Raw genomic sequence first — 18,458 nt, forward strand, 5'->3', positions numbered from 1 at the left:
GTGGAAGGGAAAGAAACCACTACTCAGCTGAGGGCCTGCACGCATGTCAGGGCTTCCCATCTGCAGGCCAGCCCAGTTCATCCTCAGAACCACCCTGAGAAATGGGCCTTATTTGTCCCATTTTCCAAAGAAGCAACAGACCTTGAGGAGGGACTGACCCAACATCACTCGGCTGGACAGTGATAGCTGAGATTCAAACCCAGGTCTTCTGCCTCCAAAGTCCCTGTTGCTATTGCAACCTGTGAACATCTAACAGAGGAGCCAGGAACCTGGAAGTCTTACACGCAGAGGATGAGTGGGAGTCTGATCAAACTTGGAGAGTGTTGGGGGCCACGAGGGTGAGCCCCCAGCAGTAGCTCTGGGCCCCTTGAATGCTCAAGTGAGAGTTTTCCTTTCTCCTCCAGACAGAAATCATCCGGAAACGCCTCCACAAGGACATCCCCCACCATTCCGTCATCATGCTCAACTTCTGCCCCGACCTCCAATCAGTCCAGCCGAACCTGAGGAAGACCCGTGGGGAGTTTATCTTCCTCATCGACAGGAGTGGCAGTATGAATGGGACCAACATCCAACGCGTCAAGGTACATTTACGAGGACCCCACCCCCAGGATCTAGGGTTCCAGGGTAACCAGCTTCTCAGCACTTTCTCCTTCCACACCCGAGCCGCTTCCTTAGGTGACTATCTCTGGCTAAGAGACATGATGAGCAATTTTTTTTGTATCAGTTTAGACAGAGATCTGAGCCACTTCGTTAAGTGACCATCTCTGGCTAAGAGACATGATGAGCAATTTTTTTTTTTTTTTTGTTATCAGTTTAGACAGAGATCTCTCTGCTTGGTGATATGAGCAGATGTTAACTGTTGTCCATTTTCAGGGGATGAAGTCATCAGTAGCTTCCCTTGGAATTCTCCACAGCTCTGTTGTATGCCTGCGCTGGCTAAAACGCCTCACTAAGGACTCAGTGGAGAGGGAAACAGAGAAAAGAGGAAGGAAATTAGCATTTGCTGAGGACCTGCCATGAGTCAGACTCTGTGCAGCCACTTAATGCACAGTTTGGTGTTTAATCCAGATAGTCATCCTGTGAGGTTGGTCCGGTTGTCACTATTTTCCAAATGGGAAAACCCATCCTGAGAGTTTCAGTAATGTACCCAAGGTTATGGTCTAAAATTAAACCCCTATCTGTCTGTCTGTTTCTACCACGTGACATCAGAGACTCATTAGATATGGCCCCTGCCATCAAGGAATGTGTCGAATCCAGTGAAATGATTTGGTTCATCTTTTCTTTTTTTCAAATGCCTAATATGTGCAAAGCTCGATGCTTGGACATCCAGAAAGAGTGAAAGTGTTAATTGCTCAGTCATGTCCAGCTCTTTGCGACCTCATGAGCTGTAGCCCATCAGGCTCCTCTGTCCATGGAATTGTTCAGGCAAGAATACCAGAGTGGGTAGCCATTCCCTTCTCCAGGGAATCTTCCTGACCCAGGGATCGAACCCAGGTCTCCTGCATTGCAGGCAGATTCTTTACTGTCTGGAAAGAGGGCAGGCTATAAATATAGTTCTGCCCTCAAGGAGCTCACAGAGGGGAATTCCCTGGTGGTCCAGTGGTTGGGACTCGGTGCCTTCACCGCTGAGAGTATGGGTTTCAACCCCCGGTTGGAGAACAAAGATCCTACACACCATGTGGCGTGGCCAAACAAAACAAAAAACCAAGAAGCTCAGAGTCACGTGAGGCTTGTAGCCCTGGTAACCGAGCACTCCTGAGAGTGTGGTCTTGATGCTTTGGAGAGTTCTGAAGGAGTGCAGGTGAAAGAAGAATAGAACCCTCCCTCTACACATCCAGAAGCAGTCCGTCTCCTTCAGGAGATCATTCACCTCAATTATGGCATTATCCAACTCTTCCTTGTATTTTCAGTTGTGCAGCTGTCTGCCTCCTTCTCTGGAATTATTCTCTTATTGAGGGGAAAGAGCAGATCTTCCTCATCTCTCTCTCCCCTTGGGGTCTAGCTCTGTGTTCGTGCATGAAGAGCCCTTGGTTGCTGTTTATTGAACTGGGTAAAGGATTACAGTTCAAGACAGCAAGGGGTGAGGGGCCAAGGAGAGGGCTCCGCTGTTGCCTGAAATTTTATCCCTCTCCCAGTTGTCCTTGGAGCAAGCTCTTGTTTCCAGGGCAATAGGATCAGCAGGGAGGGGTGGGGTTAAGTGGGACCCATGATGTCAACTGTGTCCTCAGCCTTGCTATGACTGGGTTTGCTCTTGAAGTATGACAGAGCAGACATATATCAGATCCAAGTCCCTGTCTGAGGCCTCTTGACACTCGGGTGCAGGACTGGTTGTCACCTTTTCCCGGGTCCTGCCCACCATCAAAGGCAAGCAGCAAGATGGGGAGCTGTCCACAGGGCTAGAGTGCTGAAACACGCTGCAGGCCTGTGTGGCCCTGTGTATTCCATTCCACAGCTGTACCAATTTGTAAGACATCTCTTCAGTTACTCTAGAGTATCATGGGATCATATACCTAAAACATCTCTTAGAGAGCATTTAATCCCCTTTCCCCGCCATTTTCCAAGTAAAGAGACTGAGGTCACAGAAGGCTAAGTGTTCTTCCCAACATCACAGAGCTGGTGCATGAACCTGAGCTTTCTGTATCTTGATTCAGTGCTCATTTTCCTTACATTGCTGGCAGGGAATTATACAGACTCTTCCACTAAGAAAAGCTCTCTTCTCTGATTGTTATTCTTGCTGCATAGCTCTGTGGGAAAAGCAGTGCTTGGGTTGCAGGGTCAGTTCTGCCACAGACTTACTATGTTACTTTGGACAAGTTGATTCTCAACTCTGGGCGTCATTTATTCTTTCTGTAAGATGAGAAGGGAGGATTCATTCAGGGAGGCAAGCATATGTCACACATCATTCCATTCCCCTCTCCCAAGCCCAGACAGACATCAATAATTGACCATTATATCTAATGGTTTATGATGTCCATCTTCTTTGTGAATTGTACCTTTTATCATTAAAAAAATATTCATCTCTGTTTCATTTTAAAATAAAAATATAATTGACCATGCCATTTTTTTCAGTGCTGAGCCTGGTCTCAATCTGTATATCCTTCTCAGCTTGGTGTCCCAGGCAGTTACTACCAGTTCAATGGAGTTTGTTGATGAGTGGAAATCCAGTTCCTGAATTAAAGACCTATTGTCAGAATTCCCTGACAATAGCTTTCTCTAGTTCTGATTCGTGTCTCAGTCCCTTTCCCCTTGGAGTCGCTCATGCTTTCTTTTCCAGTTCAGCTCAGGGAGCTCAAGGTCATCCTTTCACAAATGGCTTTGTGTTGGCACAACCCGTTCTGCTAAATGTGCCCCTTTTAGAAAAAGTCATAGAAATTACTCAAGCCACAGGTCCCTTTCCCCATTGACAATGAGGCCTTTGAGGGGTTGCTTAAGTCATTAGGTGGCCCATCAGGTTGAAGTTTTAGGAAAAGCTAGGCTTTGGGATGTAAGAGAGAATAGAAATCTAAACATTCACGCCAAAGGGCAAAGTTCAGCCAATTTAATTTCCTGCAACTGGTCTCCTTCAACTACCAATTGCTGCCAAAAACATGGCTTTAAAAATTGTGATAGGTGTGAGCAGAGACAATCTGTATGGATCAGCAGAGTCTTCTGCTAGCAGCAATACACATTAGCAGCTAATGAAAAAATAAACAGAGATTGACTTCTTTTGCAGAAAAACAAAATGTATTGACACAGTAATGAAAGGAGATGGACAGAACATTGATGTTAATATTTACAAAGCGGGGTGGGTGAGGGGCTGAAGGGCTGTGGAGCCAGAAAGACCATATGGCTTGAAAGTTGCCAGGATCTACTTGCAACTGTTTCCTTCTAGATTTTGGAGTGTAACAGTTTGTTTCTGTGAAGCTATGCCGAGATCCCTGGGATGCCATCAATAAACTCTATGAGGGTGGGGAAAAGCCCCTCATTCCCGAGTTCTGTGCCAAGGCAGAGCCAACGTGACTAAAGATCTCGGCGCTGTGCTTTGAGAGACTCAGCCCTGTTCTTAGGTTTTATGATCCAGTGCAATTCCTCAGTTTCCTTATCTGTAAAATAGCGGTATTTTTATTAATATGTATTTCATACGGTAGGTAATAATAACCATTTACTGAGTGTTTTACTGTGTGCCATGCTGAAATTCAGAAAAATGATATAGCTAACCCAAGGTCAAGTTAGTAAAAGTGAGATTGAAACCCAGATATGTTTAACTTCAAAGTGTGTCTTCTTAACCACTCTGCTATAATGTATATTATAGAGACGAAAAGAGATAAAGTGCTTAGCACGTAGCGACTGCTTGACATTGATCATTGCATTGTGTCATCAACATCAACGCCATCGTTTTCCCACTTGTCATCTCCACCTTCTCTCTGCGTCATTATTTTTTTTAGAAAATACCTTGATGAAGGTCTCCTGGTGTTGCCTAGTCAGATCGGTTCAGACCCTTTAATGTTCACAGGCTTGGAGTCAGAGTGACACATTTGAGTCCTGGCTCCACTAATTTACAATCTGGATGCTCACAAACAAGTCACTCCACCTCTCTGTGCCTCAGTTTTCTCTTAAATAAAATGAGAATAATATTGTGCCTGCCTCAAAGAGTTATCATGAAGGTTATGTGAGATAATGCATGTAAAGTACATTCTGGGCTTTGAGCAGATATGAGCTAAAGAGACTCTTCCTAGGAAATGTATCCTAGTTCATGACAGTGGGGGGGTTTCTGATACAAAAGGCCCTGGATGAGAGCCACACGGAGGCCTGCTCCACCGCCAGCGAGACCGGGCCATGTGTCTCTCTTAGATGTCAATTTTCTTTTGGCAGAAGGGAATGCATACTTCCGGCTCTCCTTACTGCTCAGGGTCAGTAGGAGGTGAAACGGAACTGGCAAACTAATAGAATGACTTTGAGAAATCAGACTTGCTACACGGATGAGGAGTTTTATGATGATGGCTTTGGCCCAGCCTCTGGTCAGCATCAGTGAATTTCTTGCTCTGGGGGAGGAAGCGATGTCGGGTGCAGGAAGAGGGTGAAAGGTTTCCTTGGAGGCTGCCTCTGTGCTGTGTGATGACCAAGGGAAGAACTCCTTCTGGAATCCTAAAAGTTCCTTCCTTCCCTATTAGGATGCCATGCTGGTGGCTCTTAAGAGCCTCATGCCAACCTGCCTCTTCAACGTCATTGGGTTTGGATCCACGTTTAAAACCCTCTTCCCTTCCAGTCAGACCTACAATGAGGTAAGGAAGGGGCATGGTTGGGACCAAGAGGGGTTGGGTGGTGAGGAGCAGAGTCAAGGGAGGGAAAGGAAAGAGGAGGTAACCTCAAGGCCTGCCCTCATAGGACCCTAACCCTAATCCTGTGTAGAACCTAGCTGGTGATGCCAGGAGCAGACAACCACAGAGGAGGCTCTCCCCTTGCAGGCCATCTGCTGACCTCCCCTCTCCCTAAGATAAGGAACACGTGGGGTGAAGGATGGGTGTGCTTAGGGGGAGGGAGCACAGGGAAGACGGAGGGAGAGGGTACCTTAGGCCTCCCACCCACTGAAGCCTCCCTCTCGTTAGAACGATGGACTCAGGCAAGGTTGAGGGAAGGCGTGAAGAGCAAGGGGCAGAGGAGAGAATAGGTGGGCAAGGGGGCTGGGAATGGCACTCCACACAGCTCCACACAGCCAGCACTCACGGTGTGTTAACTTACCGCTGACCTTTCTTAGTCCCTCTTTAAACATGTAAACATCCCTGGAAAAGGTAGCACATCAGATCCTGATTGCTCAGCACAGAGGAGGTTTCCTTTTCTGATGAATGAGGCAGGAGGTGTGGTGGGAAGACCACCTGTCTAGAAGTCTTTCCAAACCACAAGGCACATTTTGGAACAAAAAGACCTCGGCCCCAGCAGGATGTTCAGAATGGGAGCATCCTAGGGGATTCCCTCCTGACCTGGTGGTTAGGATTCTGCATTTTCAGTGCTGTGGCCCAGGCCCCATCCCTGGTTGAACACAGGGAAGAAGGAACGGAAGGATGGAGGGATGGATGAAAGAAGGGGAAAGGAGGGAAGAAATGAAGGGAGGGAGGGAGAGAGAGAGGGGGAGAAGGTGTAGGAAAGGAGAAAAGAGGACATAGGAACTCCTTTTCAACTAAAAATAACTTCTTTATGGGTTTCTTCAGTACAGAAATAACATATATTGATTGTCCCACGATTTTTAAATCTAGATAGTCGAAAAGAAAAATTTGAAAATCTCCCATCATTAGTCAGAAAAAAGAGGGAAAAAAACCACTATTAAGAGCTTAGTATAAATCCCTTCTTGTTCTAAGCACTTGCACACATTTTCAATAGAGATAGGATTAAACCTCCCTTACTGTCTGTGTAACCTATTTTTCTAACAGAACAACATATCCTGAGCATATGTCCATGCCAGTAAGTATTAATCTGCAATATAATTTCAATCATTGCCTAGCATCCCACTACGCAGATAGACTGTGACTTATTTAACTAAACCCCTACAGTTGAGCATTTAAGTTGTTCCCATTTTTTTTCTATCTAGCTATCTTTGCAGCAAAGGCTTTGCATCCATCCTTAATGATTCCCTTGGAATAAATTTCTAGTCTTGCTGGTTCAAAGGGTACATATACATTTGAGGACTTTTGATATATTCCGTCGTTCCAAGTGTGCGTGTTGGAAGAGCTTCTTCCTGAGTCAGGATCAGGAGGGCACGTAACATCCAGCAGGAATCTGTCCTTGCTCAGTGACGTCCATCCAATGCCAGGAACCCTTGCCCAACTGGGTCTCACAGTACTGGTCCACAAGGGCAGAAATCTGAAGCCCAGATGAGGGAAATGGTTTCCTCAAAGTATCCTGGGCATTTAGTGCCACAGTCGAGCCAGGACTCGAGTCTTAAGATTTCTAGACTAGTGGTCTTTCCACCACACCTCCTGCCTCACTCCCCAGACAAGGAAACCTCTGTGCTGAGCAATCAGGATCTGATGTGCTATCTTTTCCAGGGATGTTTATATTTTTAAAGAGGAACAAAGAAAGGGCAACAGCGAGTTAATACATCATGAGTGGTAGCGTCTGGGACATTGGTAGATGGTGTTATTAGGGAGCTCACACCAGAAAATGACCACCTGTTCCTCCTGCACATGAGGCAGAGATGGAACCGGGAAGAGGAGTCAACTCCAGTGAGGCTGAAATAAAATTCAGGGCAGCAAAGGACTCATCCTCCTGGTGCTGGGCATCTCCATGCCATATGACAACCTGGGGACGACCTCGCTGCCCTTGACCTTTCTCTGTAGGAGAACTTGGCCACGGCCTGTGATAACATCCAGAAAATGCGAGCTGACATGGGTGGCACCAACATCCTCTCCCCGCTCAAGTGGGTCATCCGGCAGCCAGCGCTCCGAGGCTACCCGAGGCTTCTTTTCCTGATCACGGACAGTGCCGTCAACAACACGGGGAAAGTGCTGGAGCTGGTGCGAAACCACGCCTTCTCCACCAGGTGGGCACAGGCTGAAGGCCTAGGGCTCGGTTTTTCTGGGCTGCCCTGGGCTGGGGATGCCAGACCTGGGGTAACGTGGAAAATGCCAGAAGGAAAAGCGAGGACCCACAACTCCTCCAGAGCTTTGCTTCCAGGGTGGTGTCCAGTTCACTTCAGTTCAGTCGCTCAGTCGTGTCTGACTCTTTGTGACCCCATGGACTGCAGTACACCAGGCCTCCCTGTCCATCACCAACTCCCAGAGTTTATTCAAACTCATGTCCATTGAGTCAGTCATGCCATCCAACCATCTCATCCTCTGTCATCCCCTTCTCCTCCCACCTTCAATCTTTCCTAGCATCAAGGTCTTTTCTAAAGAGTCAGTTCTTCACATCAGGTGACCAAAGTACTGGAGTTTCAGCTTCAACATCAGTCCTTCCAATGAATATTCAGGACTGATTTCCTTTAGGATGGACTGGTTGGATCTCCTTGCAGCCCAAGGGACTCTCAAAAGTCTTCTCCAACACCACAGTTCAAAAGCATCAATTCTTCGGTGCTCAGCTCTCTTTATAGACCAACTCTCATATCCATACGTGACTACTGGAAAAACCATAGCGTGGACTAGACAGACCTTTGTAGGTGGTGTGACTGACTTCAAAGTTTGCCTTTTCCCCACAACAGTTCAGGAAGGATAAGATGCTCACGACCTTGCATCCAGGTCCCAAAGAGCAGCCTCAGCAGAGGAAGCCCTTCCTGCTTTGGCTCTCCACTGGGGGGAGGTGATGAGTTGTCCATGTGTGAATGAGTGCCCATGGATGCCCCTCTTCCTTCTCCCTCACCCTCTGCCTGAAGCCAGGGCCAGCTCTGAGATAGCTCATGATCTGTCCCTTTCCTATCAGGGGACAAAATGGCAGAGAGGGTGGGAAGTCCCAGTCTCTTTCTCCCCCTCTCCCAGGTGCTATAGCTTTGGAATTGGACCCAACGTCTGCCATAGACTGGTGAACGGGTTGGCAACTGTGTCCAAGGGCAGCGCTGAGTTCCTGGAGGAGGGGGAGCGGCTGCAACCCAAGGTAGGCAGAAGGACCTCAGTCTCTTCTGGTGCTGGAACCTCAGAAGCTCAGACTGGCCACACAGCAACTCAGGGGTAGAACTGGGATTTCACCCCAAATCTGAGCTCTCCACTAGGTCACATTGCACCCCACGGAGAATCACAGGTGGAGGCATAGAGTGGGCAATTTCTGGAGTTAGTACAGGACACTAGATCACCCTTGTCTCCATCCACTGAGTCATATGTTCCATCCATCCTGGGTGGGTAGGATTGGGGCTGCCAAAGGAATCACTGCCTCTTGGATATGAGTTGTGTCTGGGGTCCTTTATGGACATGTTCCTGATGATGATAAATGATGGCTCAGGAGAATCTAAAGGGCTCAGAAGAAATCAAGGCAATTAGTCTCCTCTCCGTCTCCTGCATAACTGGCACAAGTAATCCAGCCCTTAGAGAGTCTCTGTGTTGGTCGATATCCTCCAGGGACAAGAAACAACAAGGCTGAAGAGCAAGAAGTTTCTTGAGGGATTAAAATCTGTGGAAGGGAAGAGGAAACAGGGAGGAAAACTCTTTAGTCTGTGTGCAGATGCAGCACTTGTGAAAGGGAAGGAGGGAAAAAGAATTGAGCAGGGAGAGCCTCGGACGTCAGTGCAGGTCTGGCAAGGTCTTAGCAACCCACCAGGGATCTCTGGAGCAAGAGTTGCCCATTAGGTCATCTGTGTTGGGTGGAAAGGCCAGGCACTGCTCATTTGTTGCCTGGGGGCTTCCAGGGAGAGGTGTGGTCTTGGTTTGAAAGCTGAGGCATTGCACGTGGAGACTGCCGCCTAACTGCATTCCTTGCAGCAAAAGAGCACAGTCTGTCTCAAAGGGAAAATTGAAAGTGCATCTCTACGGCTGCCATACTCCCCAGATCATTTTCTCTCCACCTTTGCAGTACATTTGAGGAAATCACTCTAGGGGATGCTAAGCCAATAAGTGCTAAACTAGCTGTCATTTGTTGAGCACCTGTCTAGTAGCAGATACTTGAAATGCAGTATCCAGGTCGTCCTCTCAGCTACACTGAGAGTGGAGAATTACCGACTCCCTTTAACAGAAAGGGACCCAGGAAGGTCTATGGCCCAGGAAGGCAAATTGACTTGCTCAAAATCACTATTTAGCCCATGTTTTCACACAACTTTCTGTATGCCCCTGGCTCATCATAATCCTACTTTGAGTCGTGGGTTTTTTTCATTTATAAAATGCTAAGCTTAGAGGTGACAGCAAAGATCTGCTCCAGCTCTGACATTCTAGGAGTCTAAGAGCACAGACACATGTTCACTGCAGAACAGGCCACCCCACAGTCTCTTGTCACTTCCTCTCTGATATTCTCCTCATGCTCACACTCACATGGTCTTCATGCTCCTCACGTGTGCATATCCCCACTTACACATCCCCCCAACCTGTGTTCTCACCTTGCCCAACAGATGGTCAAATCCCTGAAGAAGGCTATGGCCCCGGTCCTGAGTGATGTGACTGTGGAATGGGTCTTCCCCGAGACCGCTGAGGTCCTGATCTCACCTGTCAGCACCAGCTCCCTCTTCCCTGGAGAACGGCTGGTGGGATATGGCATTGTATGCGACGCCTCTTTATACATCTCCAATCCTAGAACTGTAAGTATTTTAGAAATTCCAGGAGGCGGTGGGGGTCCAGAACCCTGCCCACAAAGCCATCCTTGGCTGGAAAGACTGTTTACTTGTGGCAGCCAGGAGCCAATTGGATTTGGGTTTACTGCTGTGGGGTATAGCTGTTAGGCCATAGGCATTCAGTCAATGGTGACACTGCTTGGATAAATGCTACTATCTCAGTCTGTGGTTCTCTAGGTCCCCTGCAGCTGAAGAACTTGGGGAACATGTTTAAAAGGTAGAGCCCTTGCTCCAACCCAGGTCTACTGAATAAAACTCAGCAGATAAGGCCCAAGAATATGCATTTTACATAATTGACCCAAAGTAGGTTATGGGTATATTTGATGAACAACTCAGTTCAGAACAGCACTCACGTTTCCTTCCCCCAAACACTCTAATCCAGCCATATGTCCTTATTTGTGTTTTATTTGTGTTTTATTTCTTAACATGGATAATTCTGTTGTATGTGGTGGCAGAAGTGGGATAAAAGTAAGGAACTTCTCAAAGGGAGATGAAATCCTAAATGCTAAAATGTATCAGATTGCCCGAGAAGCTATTTTCTCAGATATTTCCTCTTAGCTTCCCTCTTTACTCTTTTGTAAGTCTCTCATCTCCCCTTTAAAGGATTTGTCATCTTATTTTGTTTTTAAACCAGAGTCATGAACTCAATGCCCAGAGGGACTGGGCAGGTATAAAATGAATGAAATGAACTTGATATAAAAATTGAAGGGGAAAATATCATGAAGGATAGTAGACATTCCTGACAGAGGAAATGAGTGGTGGTAAAGAATGTAGCAAACTGGATCACACACACCCTGTCTAAACTGTCAGCCCTTACTCAGGTCTAACAAAGGGTTGCCATGGAAGAATGTAGACCTTGTGTTAAACATGTTTCTAATCTTTCAAGAAAAGTTAGGATTTTATTTGAAATTTTCAGATTTTATAAAGATAAGGAATCTCTTAAGAACCACGGTCAGTAATGGTAACTGTATTCTGGAGAGTGGGGTGCTCGACTGCAGAGAAAACATATGCTAAACCAAATGCTGATCGAGACTTTGCACAGACTGGGCCCTGCATGGAGGTCTGGGAGGTAGTGGGTCATCCACAGACTGTACTACCAGCAGGGGTTATCAAATCCATTCTCTTGTCCTTACGCATGAGACTAGCAATGCTTTCTCCTCCTACTAGAAGAGTTGTTGGGTAAAGAGTGTGATCACGACTTATCCTTCTGAAAGGCAATCTAGAAATAACTAATAAAATTGGACATAGATAACTATTCAACCCAGCAAAACCTCCTAAGAGTCAAATACATAGAAACAAAAGTAATGTAATAGATTTGTGGCCAAGAATTTATTGTAGTATTTTTTATGGTGGCAAAAAATTAAATGGCCACAAAGCAAATGCTTCATAATAAGGGGTGGTACAATATCGTACAGTCAAATGTTTAAAAGAGCAGACGATGTGAAAGATTTCCAAAATGTTTTAAGTGTGAAATTCAAGCTACTGACAAAATGTAAGTAATATGGTCCAGATTTTGTAATACAAGATGACCACCAAAACCTTTATATTTTTTATATGTTTATATCATGGGGAATGGAATGAGAGCAACAGATGGTTCATGCTGTTGTTTTTGTTTATCTATTTGGAGACAGCAATAGCATTTAGAATTACATTTTTTTTTTTTGAGTAGAATTACATTTTTAATTTAACAAAGAATACAATTATAAATATTAACAGCATAAGTGATATGAAAAACCATTTCCATTCATCATCCCTTAAACAGCAGTCTGCCTAAATTCCCCAAGCAAGCAAAACCATTGCTTATTATTCTGGTTCTTCAGAGGTGGAGCCTCCACCGTCTCCTCTCACACCCCTTGCCGCCCTTTGGATGTCCTTCTTGACGCCTAGCCTCACTCTAAGTCCTCTTTCCTCTCCCTCCCTCCAGGACAAGAGAAGACGATACAGCATGCTGCCCTCTCAGGAGTCCGGCAGCTCTGTCTTCTCCCACTCACAGGATGAGGAGCCCAACCCAGACAGCGGGGACTGTGTCAGGAGCGTGGGGGCACCGCTCAACCCGAGACAGGCCAAAGACGCCCAGCTGTCCAGCGGAGACTCTGCCCCCAACCCTGGTTAGTTGGTGCGGTTTGTGCTTCACGCCCTGCTCCAGGGAAGCCATGACTGCCACATTTTTACTGAGTACCTACTATGTGCTAGTGGTTAGCAGCTGTGGAGGTGGGTACTGTTACATCAACTCTACAGACGAGGAAACTGAGACTTGGAGAATTTTAGCAACTCAGCTAACCTCACGGAACTTGAAAGAGGGAGAGTACAGATAAAGAGTCTATATCATCTTCCTCCAAAACTTCTTTATGGCATTAGTTGCCATTCGTAGCGTATTTACTGATCACCTACTAAGGCTAGGTCCTGAGCACAGAATGGGAAGCAGAGATGGCTCAAACGTAGTACCTGTCCCTCAGAAGCCCTCTGACTTCGAGAGAGACACAATTGTCCTTAATTCTGTTAGAAAGCAGAGTGACAAGGACCATAGGAAATTTCAACAAACTGTAGGAATCCCAGGGAAAGGAACATCTGGTAGAGGATATTAGCAAAGACGTAATGAGGGTACCAGTGCTTAGGAGTGTGGAGAGGAGATTCCAGGCAGCAGGAACTGCCTGAGCTAAGACGTCGAAGTGTCGTGCCTAGAGAACACACACACAGCCGGTGTATTTGGAGCACAGAATGCCTGAAAAAGGAGGAGAAAGAGTAGCTGGGCAGAGATTAGCGCTAGGTGAGGCAAGGCTTTGGATGCCAGGTGAGGTGAGACACCTGCACACATTTCAACAGGTAAGTGAATGTGAAAGTCACTCAGTCGTGTCCGACTCTTTGCGACCCCATTGACTATACAGTCCATGGAATTCTCTAGGCCAGAATACTGGAGTGGGTAGCCTTTCCCTTATCCAGGGGATCTTCCCAACACAATGGGTAAGCAGTGGAAAACTCAAGAAGTATCCAAGCAGGCAAGGGGTCTATTAGCCCCTCTCTCTTTCTCCACCCTGATGACTTGCTTCTGTGTCATCACTCCTGCCCAGGTCTAGACCTCTCCCCGCGACGGCGGGCATATAGCACCAACCAGATCACCAACCATAAGCCCACCCCAAGGACCCTCACAGCCAGTGACCCCACAACGGCTACCAGGAGATACCCACTGCGGAAGACCAAGCTGCAGGACCTCACCACCCAGACCAGCCTGGATGCTCCGTGGTGGCAGATTGATTTGCAGGTACCCTAGCGGGGAATTTTGGAGTTAGGGATCGCTGTAGATGGGAGGAGCCGTGTCTCCTGCTTCAGTCAGAAGGATGGAGCTTGACTGCAATTTACACTGATATAAGTCACTTCCTCCTGTTTCCAAATCTTTGCCTACCTGACCTCCAATTGACACCTTCTGGAGGGAGGTGGTGGAGGGCGGAGATCAGGATGGGGAACACATGTAAATCCATGGCTGATTCATATCAATGTATGGCAAAAACCACTACAATATTGTAAAGTAATTAGCCTCCAACTAATAAAAATAAATGAAAAAAAACTGGAAAAAAAAAAACAAACAATTGACACCTTCCTAATATGATACCCACTGGTCAATAACATCACGTATTCTCTTCTCATAGAACTTCCCAGTTGTCAAACAGCACCCCATTTGCACTCTCGTGTGATTTTATAGTACCCCTTGGAAAGGAGGCAATGTAGGAGCTAGCCACCCCCACTCTGTACAGATGTGGAAAGTGAGGGTCACAGAGGTAAAGTGATTTACCTAGGGTCACTCAGCCAGTCAGGGGGGTGCAACCCAGGACCTTTTGCCTGCAAAGCCCTTGCTTTCCCCTCTTCCTCCCTTTCTGCACCCTCTGCAAACCTCAAGGGTTGTACATTAATCCACAGCGGAGATCATCTCAGTGTTAGAGGCACAGGAGGACCAGTTATCCAGCGTCCAGCTAGACTAGGGTTTCTCAGCCCCCACACTATTGAAGTGGTAACTCTGTTGTGGGGCTGTCCTATGTATTGTAGAATGTTGGGCAGCTTCCCTGGCTTCTATCCACTGGTTGTCAGTAACACTACCATCCCCAGCTGGGACAACCAAACATGTCTGCAGACACTGCCAAAGGTCCCTAGGGCAGGGCAACAAAATCACCAGGTCTGAGAAACACCGTGGTAACCCGAATGGATGTTTGCTATGATCTATATGCCTTAGCCCATTCTCTTAAAAACGGGCTTTGCGTAGCATTGTCATTGTGAGTCTGTGGTTCCATAAAAGTAGCCTTTCATCCTCCCATTCCCCCCAATAACCCTGTCCCTCCCATCTCCACATACACCTAAGCCCTCTGCGCTCCCCAGGGATGGAAACACTGCCATCTTGTCCCTGAAGGTGCTTCGCGGTGCTCAGCCAGGAGCCATTCGATGCGGCTAGAAGACACTGGCTTTGGAGTCAGACAGACTCTGCTCCTTAAGCATGTTGCTTAACCTCTCTGAGCCCCAGTTTTTCATCTCTGCAAAGGAGAGACTAGCTTGCCAGACGATTGGACTCAGAGTCAGCAGCAGATGTTTATTGGGAGCCAACTGTAGGTGGAAGACTCCTGCAGCATCTGCTGATAAGAGATAAAGTAGCTAGTGCAGCGCCTGGCACACAGTAGGTGTCCTTTATTATTATTATTATTTTTAGTTTCTTTTTTTTTTAATGCATTTATTTTTAATTGAAGGGTAATTGCTTTACAATATCGTGTCTGTTTCTCCCACGCATCACCATGAATCAGCCATCGGTAACCCTATGTCCCCTCCCTCGTGAGCCTCACCCACTCTCAGCCAGCCCGCCCCTAGGTGGTCACAGAGCACTGGTCTGAGCCCCCTGAGCCACACGGCAAATCCCCACTGGCCGGCTGTCTCACACGCGCAGTGAGTGCGTCTCCAGGCTACTCGCCCCATTCGTCCTCCCTTCTCCTTCCCTGCCCCTGTCAACAGTCTGTTCTCTGTCTGCGTTTCCATTGCTGCCCTGCAGATAAGTTCACCAGTACCATCTTTCTAGATTCCATATACGTACATGTTAATATGTAACATTTGTTTTTCTCTTTCTCACTTACTTCACTGTGTATAATAGGCTCTAGGTTCATCCACCACATTAGAACTGACTCAAATGTATTCCTTTTTAGGGCTGAGTAATACTCCATTGTGTATATGTAACACAGTTCTTTATCCATTCATCTGCTGACGGACATCTGGGTTGCTTCCATGTCCTAGCTAGTGTAAATAGTGTTGCAGTGAAGGTTTTGGGTACATGTGGCTTTTGAAGTTACGGTTTTCTCAGGGTATATAACCCAGTAGTGGGATTGTTGTGTGAAATGGTATCCTTTAAACACAGTTCTGCTTGCTGAGAGCTCTGGACAGCTTGGCTTCTCTCTTGCTCACTTCTGGCCCATCTTTGCTCCCTATCCCCTTCTTGATTTCTTTCACAATGTGATAATCCCCAGCATACTTATGTGAATGCACATATATGCACACGCACACACACACACACGTACACACTCCCTGCAGCCTACGGACGGGTGAAGGGGGCTGAATCTTAGACTAATTTGTTGCTATGGAAACTGCAGCAGTCTGTTTTTCAGTGTGGTGGTGATCCTGGAGTGAGGGGAAATCCCAGTTTCTGATGGGGATAAAGGGGTTAAGGATGTCCTGGGACTCAGCAGCCTTGTCTGGGTACCCGTTCCCACTGAGGCCTTCCTAAGAGGGACCAGTCTCTTCCATCTCCCACACCCTTGTATCATCCCCAGGACTTCAGGCCCAGAGGAAACAGGAAGGACATCTCTAACCCCTGCCCCCAAGAAGCCCCCTCTACTGGGGAGGCACAGTCCTCTTTCCAGTAAATATTTGATGGAGATGAGAAAGACTCTGTAGTTAACCATTAGTCTAAAAACTAAGGGGCAGTTTTTCTCTCTGTTACATATAAGTGTCTTTGTTCCCCCCCACCCTCCTCCTTCCAGGCAGGTGTACATGTTCCCAGAGATACAAATTTTATTTTTAACTAATTTAATATTCTTTAATTACAAAAGTAATACATACTTAGTGTTCTCAATTTTAAAAAACCCTCAAACAGTTTGGTTGAATATAAAGTAAAAGTACCCCTCTCTTCTGCCTTGTGTCCACTTGGTTTGGGGTGTTTCCTTCCAGAAATACTACACGCACTCAAAAACACACATTGCAACACACGTATATGCTTTGAATAATCACATATACAAACTGCTCTCCAATTTACATTTTAAATGTCTTTTTAATTAACTTTTTATATGCAGTAAAAATTACTCTTTGGTGAACATCTCTATGAGTTTTGACAAATACTTGTAGTCATGTAACTCTCTCCACAATCAAAATATGAAACAGTTGAAATTTTTTAAAATAAATTTTATTTTGGACGTCTTCCTGTATTGGTATGGAAAAAACCCACATCACTTTTATTTCAGTGTTGTATGATGTTCCACTGCACAGATGTACCATAATGTATTTTGGCTTCCTAGGTGACTCAGTGGTAAAGAATCTACCTGCAATGCAGGAGGCTCAGGTTCAATCCCTGGGTCAGACAGATTTCCTGGAGGAGGAAATGGCAACCCACTCAAGTATTCTTGCCTGGGAAAGCTCATGGACAGAGGAGCCTGGTGGGCTACAGTCCACGGGGTCGCAAAAGAGTCCAACGTAACTTAGCAACTAAACCACAACAACCATGATTATACACCATCCCCTATAAATGGCCTTTTAGAAAGTTTCCAGATTTTTACTTTCTCAAAGTCCCACAATATATATATACAGTACATGCACATGGATATTTTCATCCTTGTGTGTTGCCACAGAATTAAACTCCTAAAAGTGGAATCGCTGGGTCAAAGGAGCTTGTGCATTTTCAATGTTGACAGATGGCACATTGCTAAATCGTTCTCCCACAGGAGTGCTTCAGCGCAGTGTCCCATCAACAGTCCATGAGAAACTCCTGCCTCCTCCTTGGCAACAAGGGTGTCATCAAACATTTAAATATTTGCTAATCCATAGATGGAAAACTCATAACTTATTTCAATTTAGAGCAATGCTCCTGAGACTGAGCATTTTTTCACAGGCTTATATAATACTTTTCTCATAAAAGCATTTTGTTGAAAATGATCTTTGTCATGCATGCTGCAAATATATTTCCCAGTTGACTTCTTGCCTTTTGAAGTGTTTTGTACTAGCGTTGGACAGATTAAATCCACAAAACAAAAGTCCAGAAATAAAACCAAATGCTCATGACAGCTTTGTCAGGATAGAGGCGGAGAACTGATAAACTGCAGGGACTCGATGAATGAACTGTTGTCAGTAAATGGTGATGACATTTGTACTATTCAGAAAATCAAAGAAAAGGCTGTTTTCTATTTCTTACACCAAAATAATTTTTGTGTGAATTAAAGATTTAAACAAAAACAGAATCACAAAAATTCTAGAATTCTTTTTCTATTAGGAAAGACTTTTTAACTTGACAAATGGGAAGACATAAGGGGAAAGGTTGATAATTATAACCACACACACAGTTTTAAACTTTATGGCCAAAAACAAAGCCAAAAAAAAAAAAAGTAGTGGGTTTAGAATATTATCCATGATACATGATTTTCCCATGGTTTTCTGTGGTTTGGACTTTATCCACGATTTGGGATTATTTGTGCTGATGTTTCTCATGGGTAGTGGAGAGCAGGTCAGTGTCCTTGGGCGCTATGGGGGCAGTCCCCAGGGAGGAGCTGTGATGTGCCAGGAAGAGCTGTGGCTTGGGGCAGACGGGAGGGGGCCCACCACCAGGAGCTCAGCCTTCTCTTCCTCTTGCATTCTTAGCCCTTGCTGAACGGTGGCCCGGACCTCAGCCAGGGTCCCAAACTCCGGGGTCCAGGGGCTCGCAGGCCCTCTCTGCTGCCCCAAGGCTGCCAGCCCTTCTTACCCTCCAACCAGGAGACCCAGGCCTGGAGCCCCATGAAAGAGTTGGATCTTGGGTCCAATTTGAAGCCTGCCTCAGACAGCCGCAGCCCTGGGGACCTGGGTAAGTGTCCACAATGTCCAAGACCTGATTGGAGATAGGGAGGAATCGTAGGCTGGAGCCCATCCTGGGGGAGGTGGAGCGGTGTCTGCTGTGGCCCATCCCTGCCAGGGACCTCACCGACCCCTCTTTCCCAATCAACCTGGTCTTTGGGCTACCTGCGAGGCTCCCAGA

General features: G+C 46.4%; 1 protein-coding gene across 1 annotated transcript in view; it reads left to right on the forward strand.

The window, feature by feature from the left end:
* Window positions 1–18,458, forward strand: part of VWA5B1 (von Willebrand factor A domain containing 5B1) — a 68,313-nt gene that overhangs the window by 32,834 nt on the left and 17,021 nt on the right. Inside the window, exons 8-15 of the mRNA XM_043445866.1 lie at window positions 405–581; window positions 5,151–5,261; window positions 7,311–7,513; window positions 8,445–8,559; window positions 9,998–10,183; window positions 12,141–12,324; window positions 13,285–13,475; window positions 18,086–18,287. Of these exons, the coding sequence (XP_043301801.1) occupies window positions 405–581; window positions 5,151–5,261; window positions 7,311–7,513; window positions 8,445–8,559; window positions 9,998–10,183; window positions 12,141–12,324; window positions 13,285–13,475; window positions 18,086–18,287 (1,369 nt within the window). The remainder of the gene's footprint in view (window positions 1–404; window positions 582–5,150; window positions 5,262–7,310; window positions 7,514–8,444; window positions 8,560–9,997; window positions 10,184–12,140; window positions 12,325–13,284; window positions 13,476–18,085; window positions 18,288–18,458) is intronic.

The sequence above is a fragment of the Cervus canadensis genome, chromosome 24 (assembly GCF_019320065.1).
Source record: "Cervus canadensis isolate Bull #8, Minnesota chromosome 24, ASM1932006v1, whole genome shotgun sequence".
NCBI classification, from domain to species: Eukaryota; Metazoa; Chordata; class Mammalia; order Artiodactyla; family Cervidae; genus Cervus; species Cervus canadensis.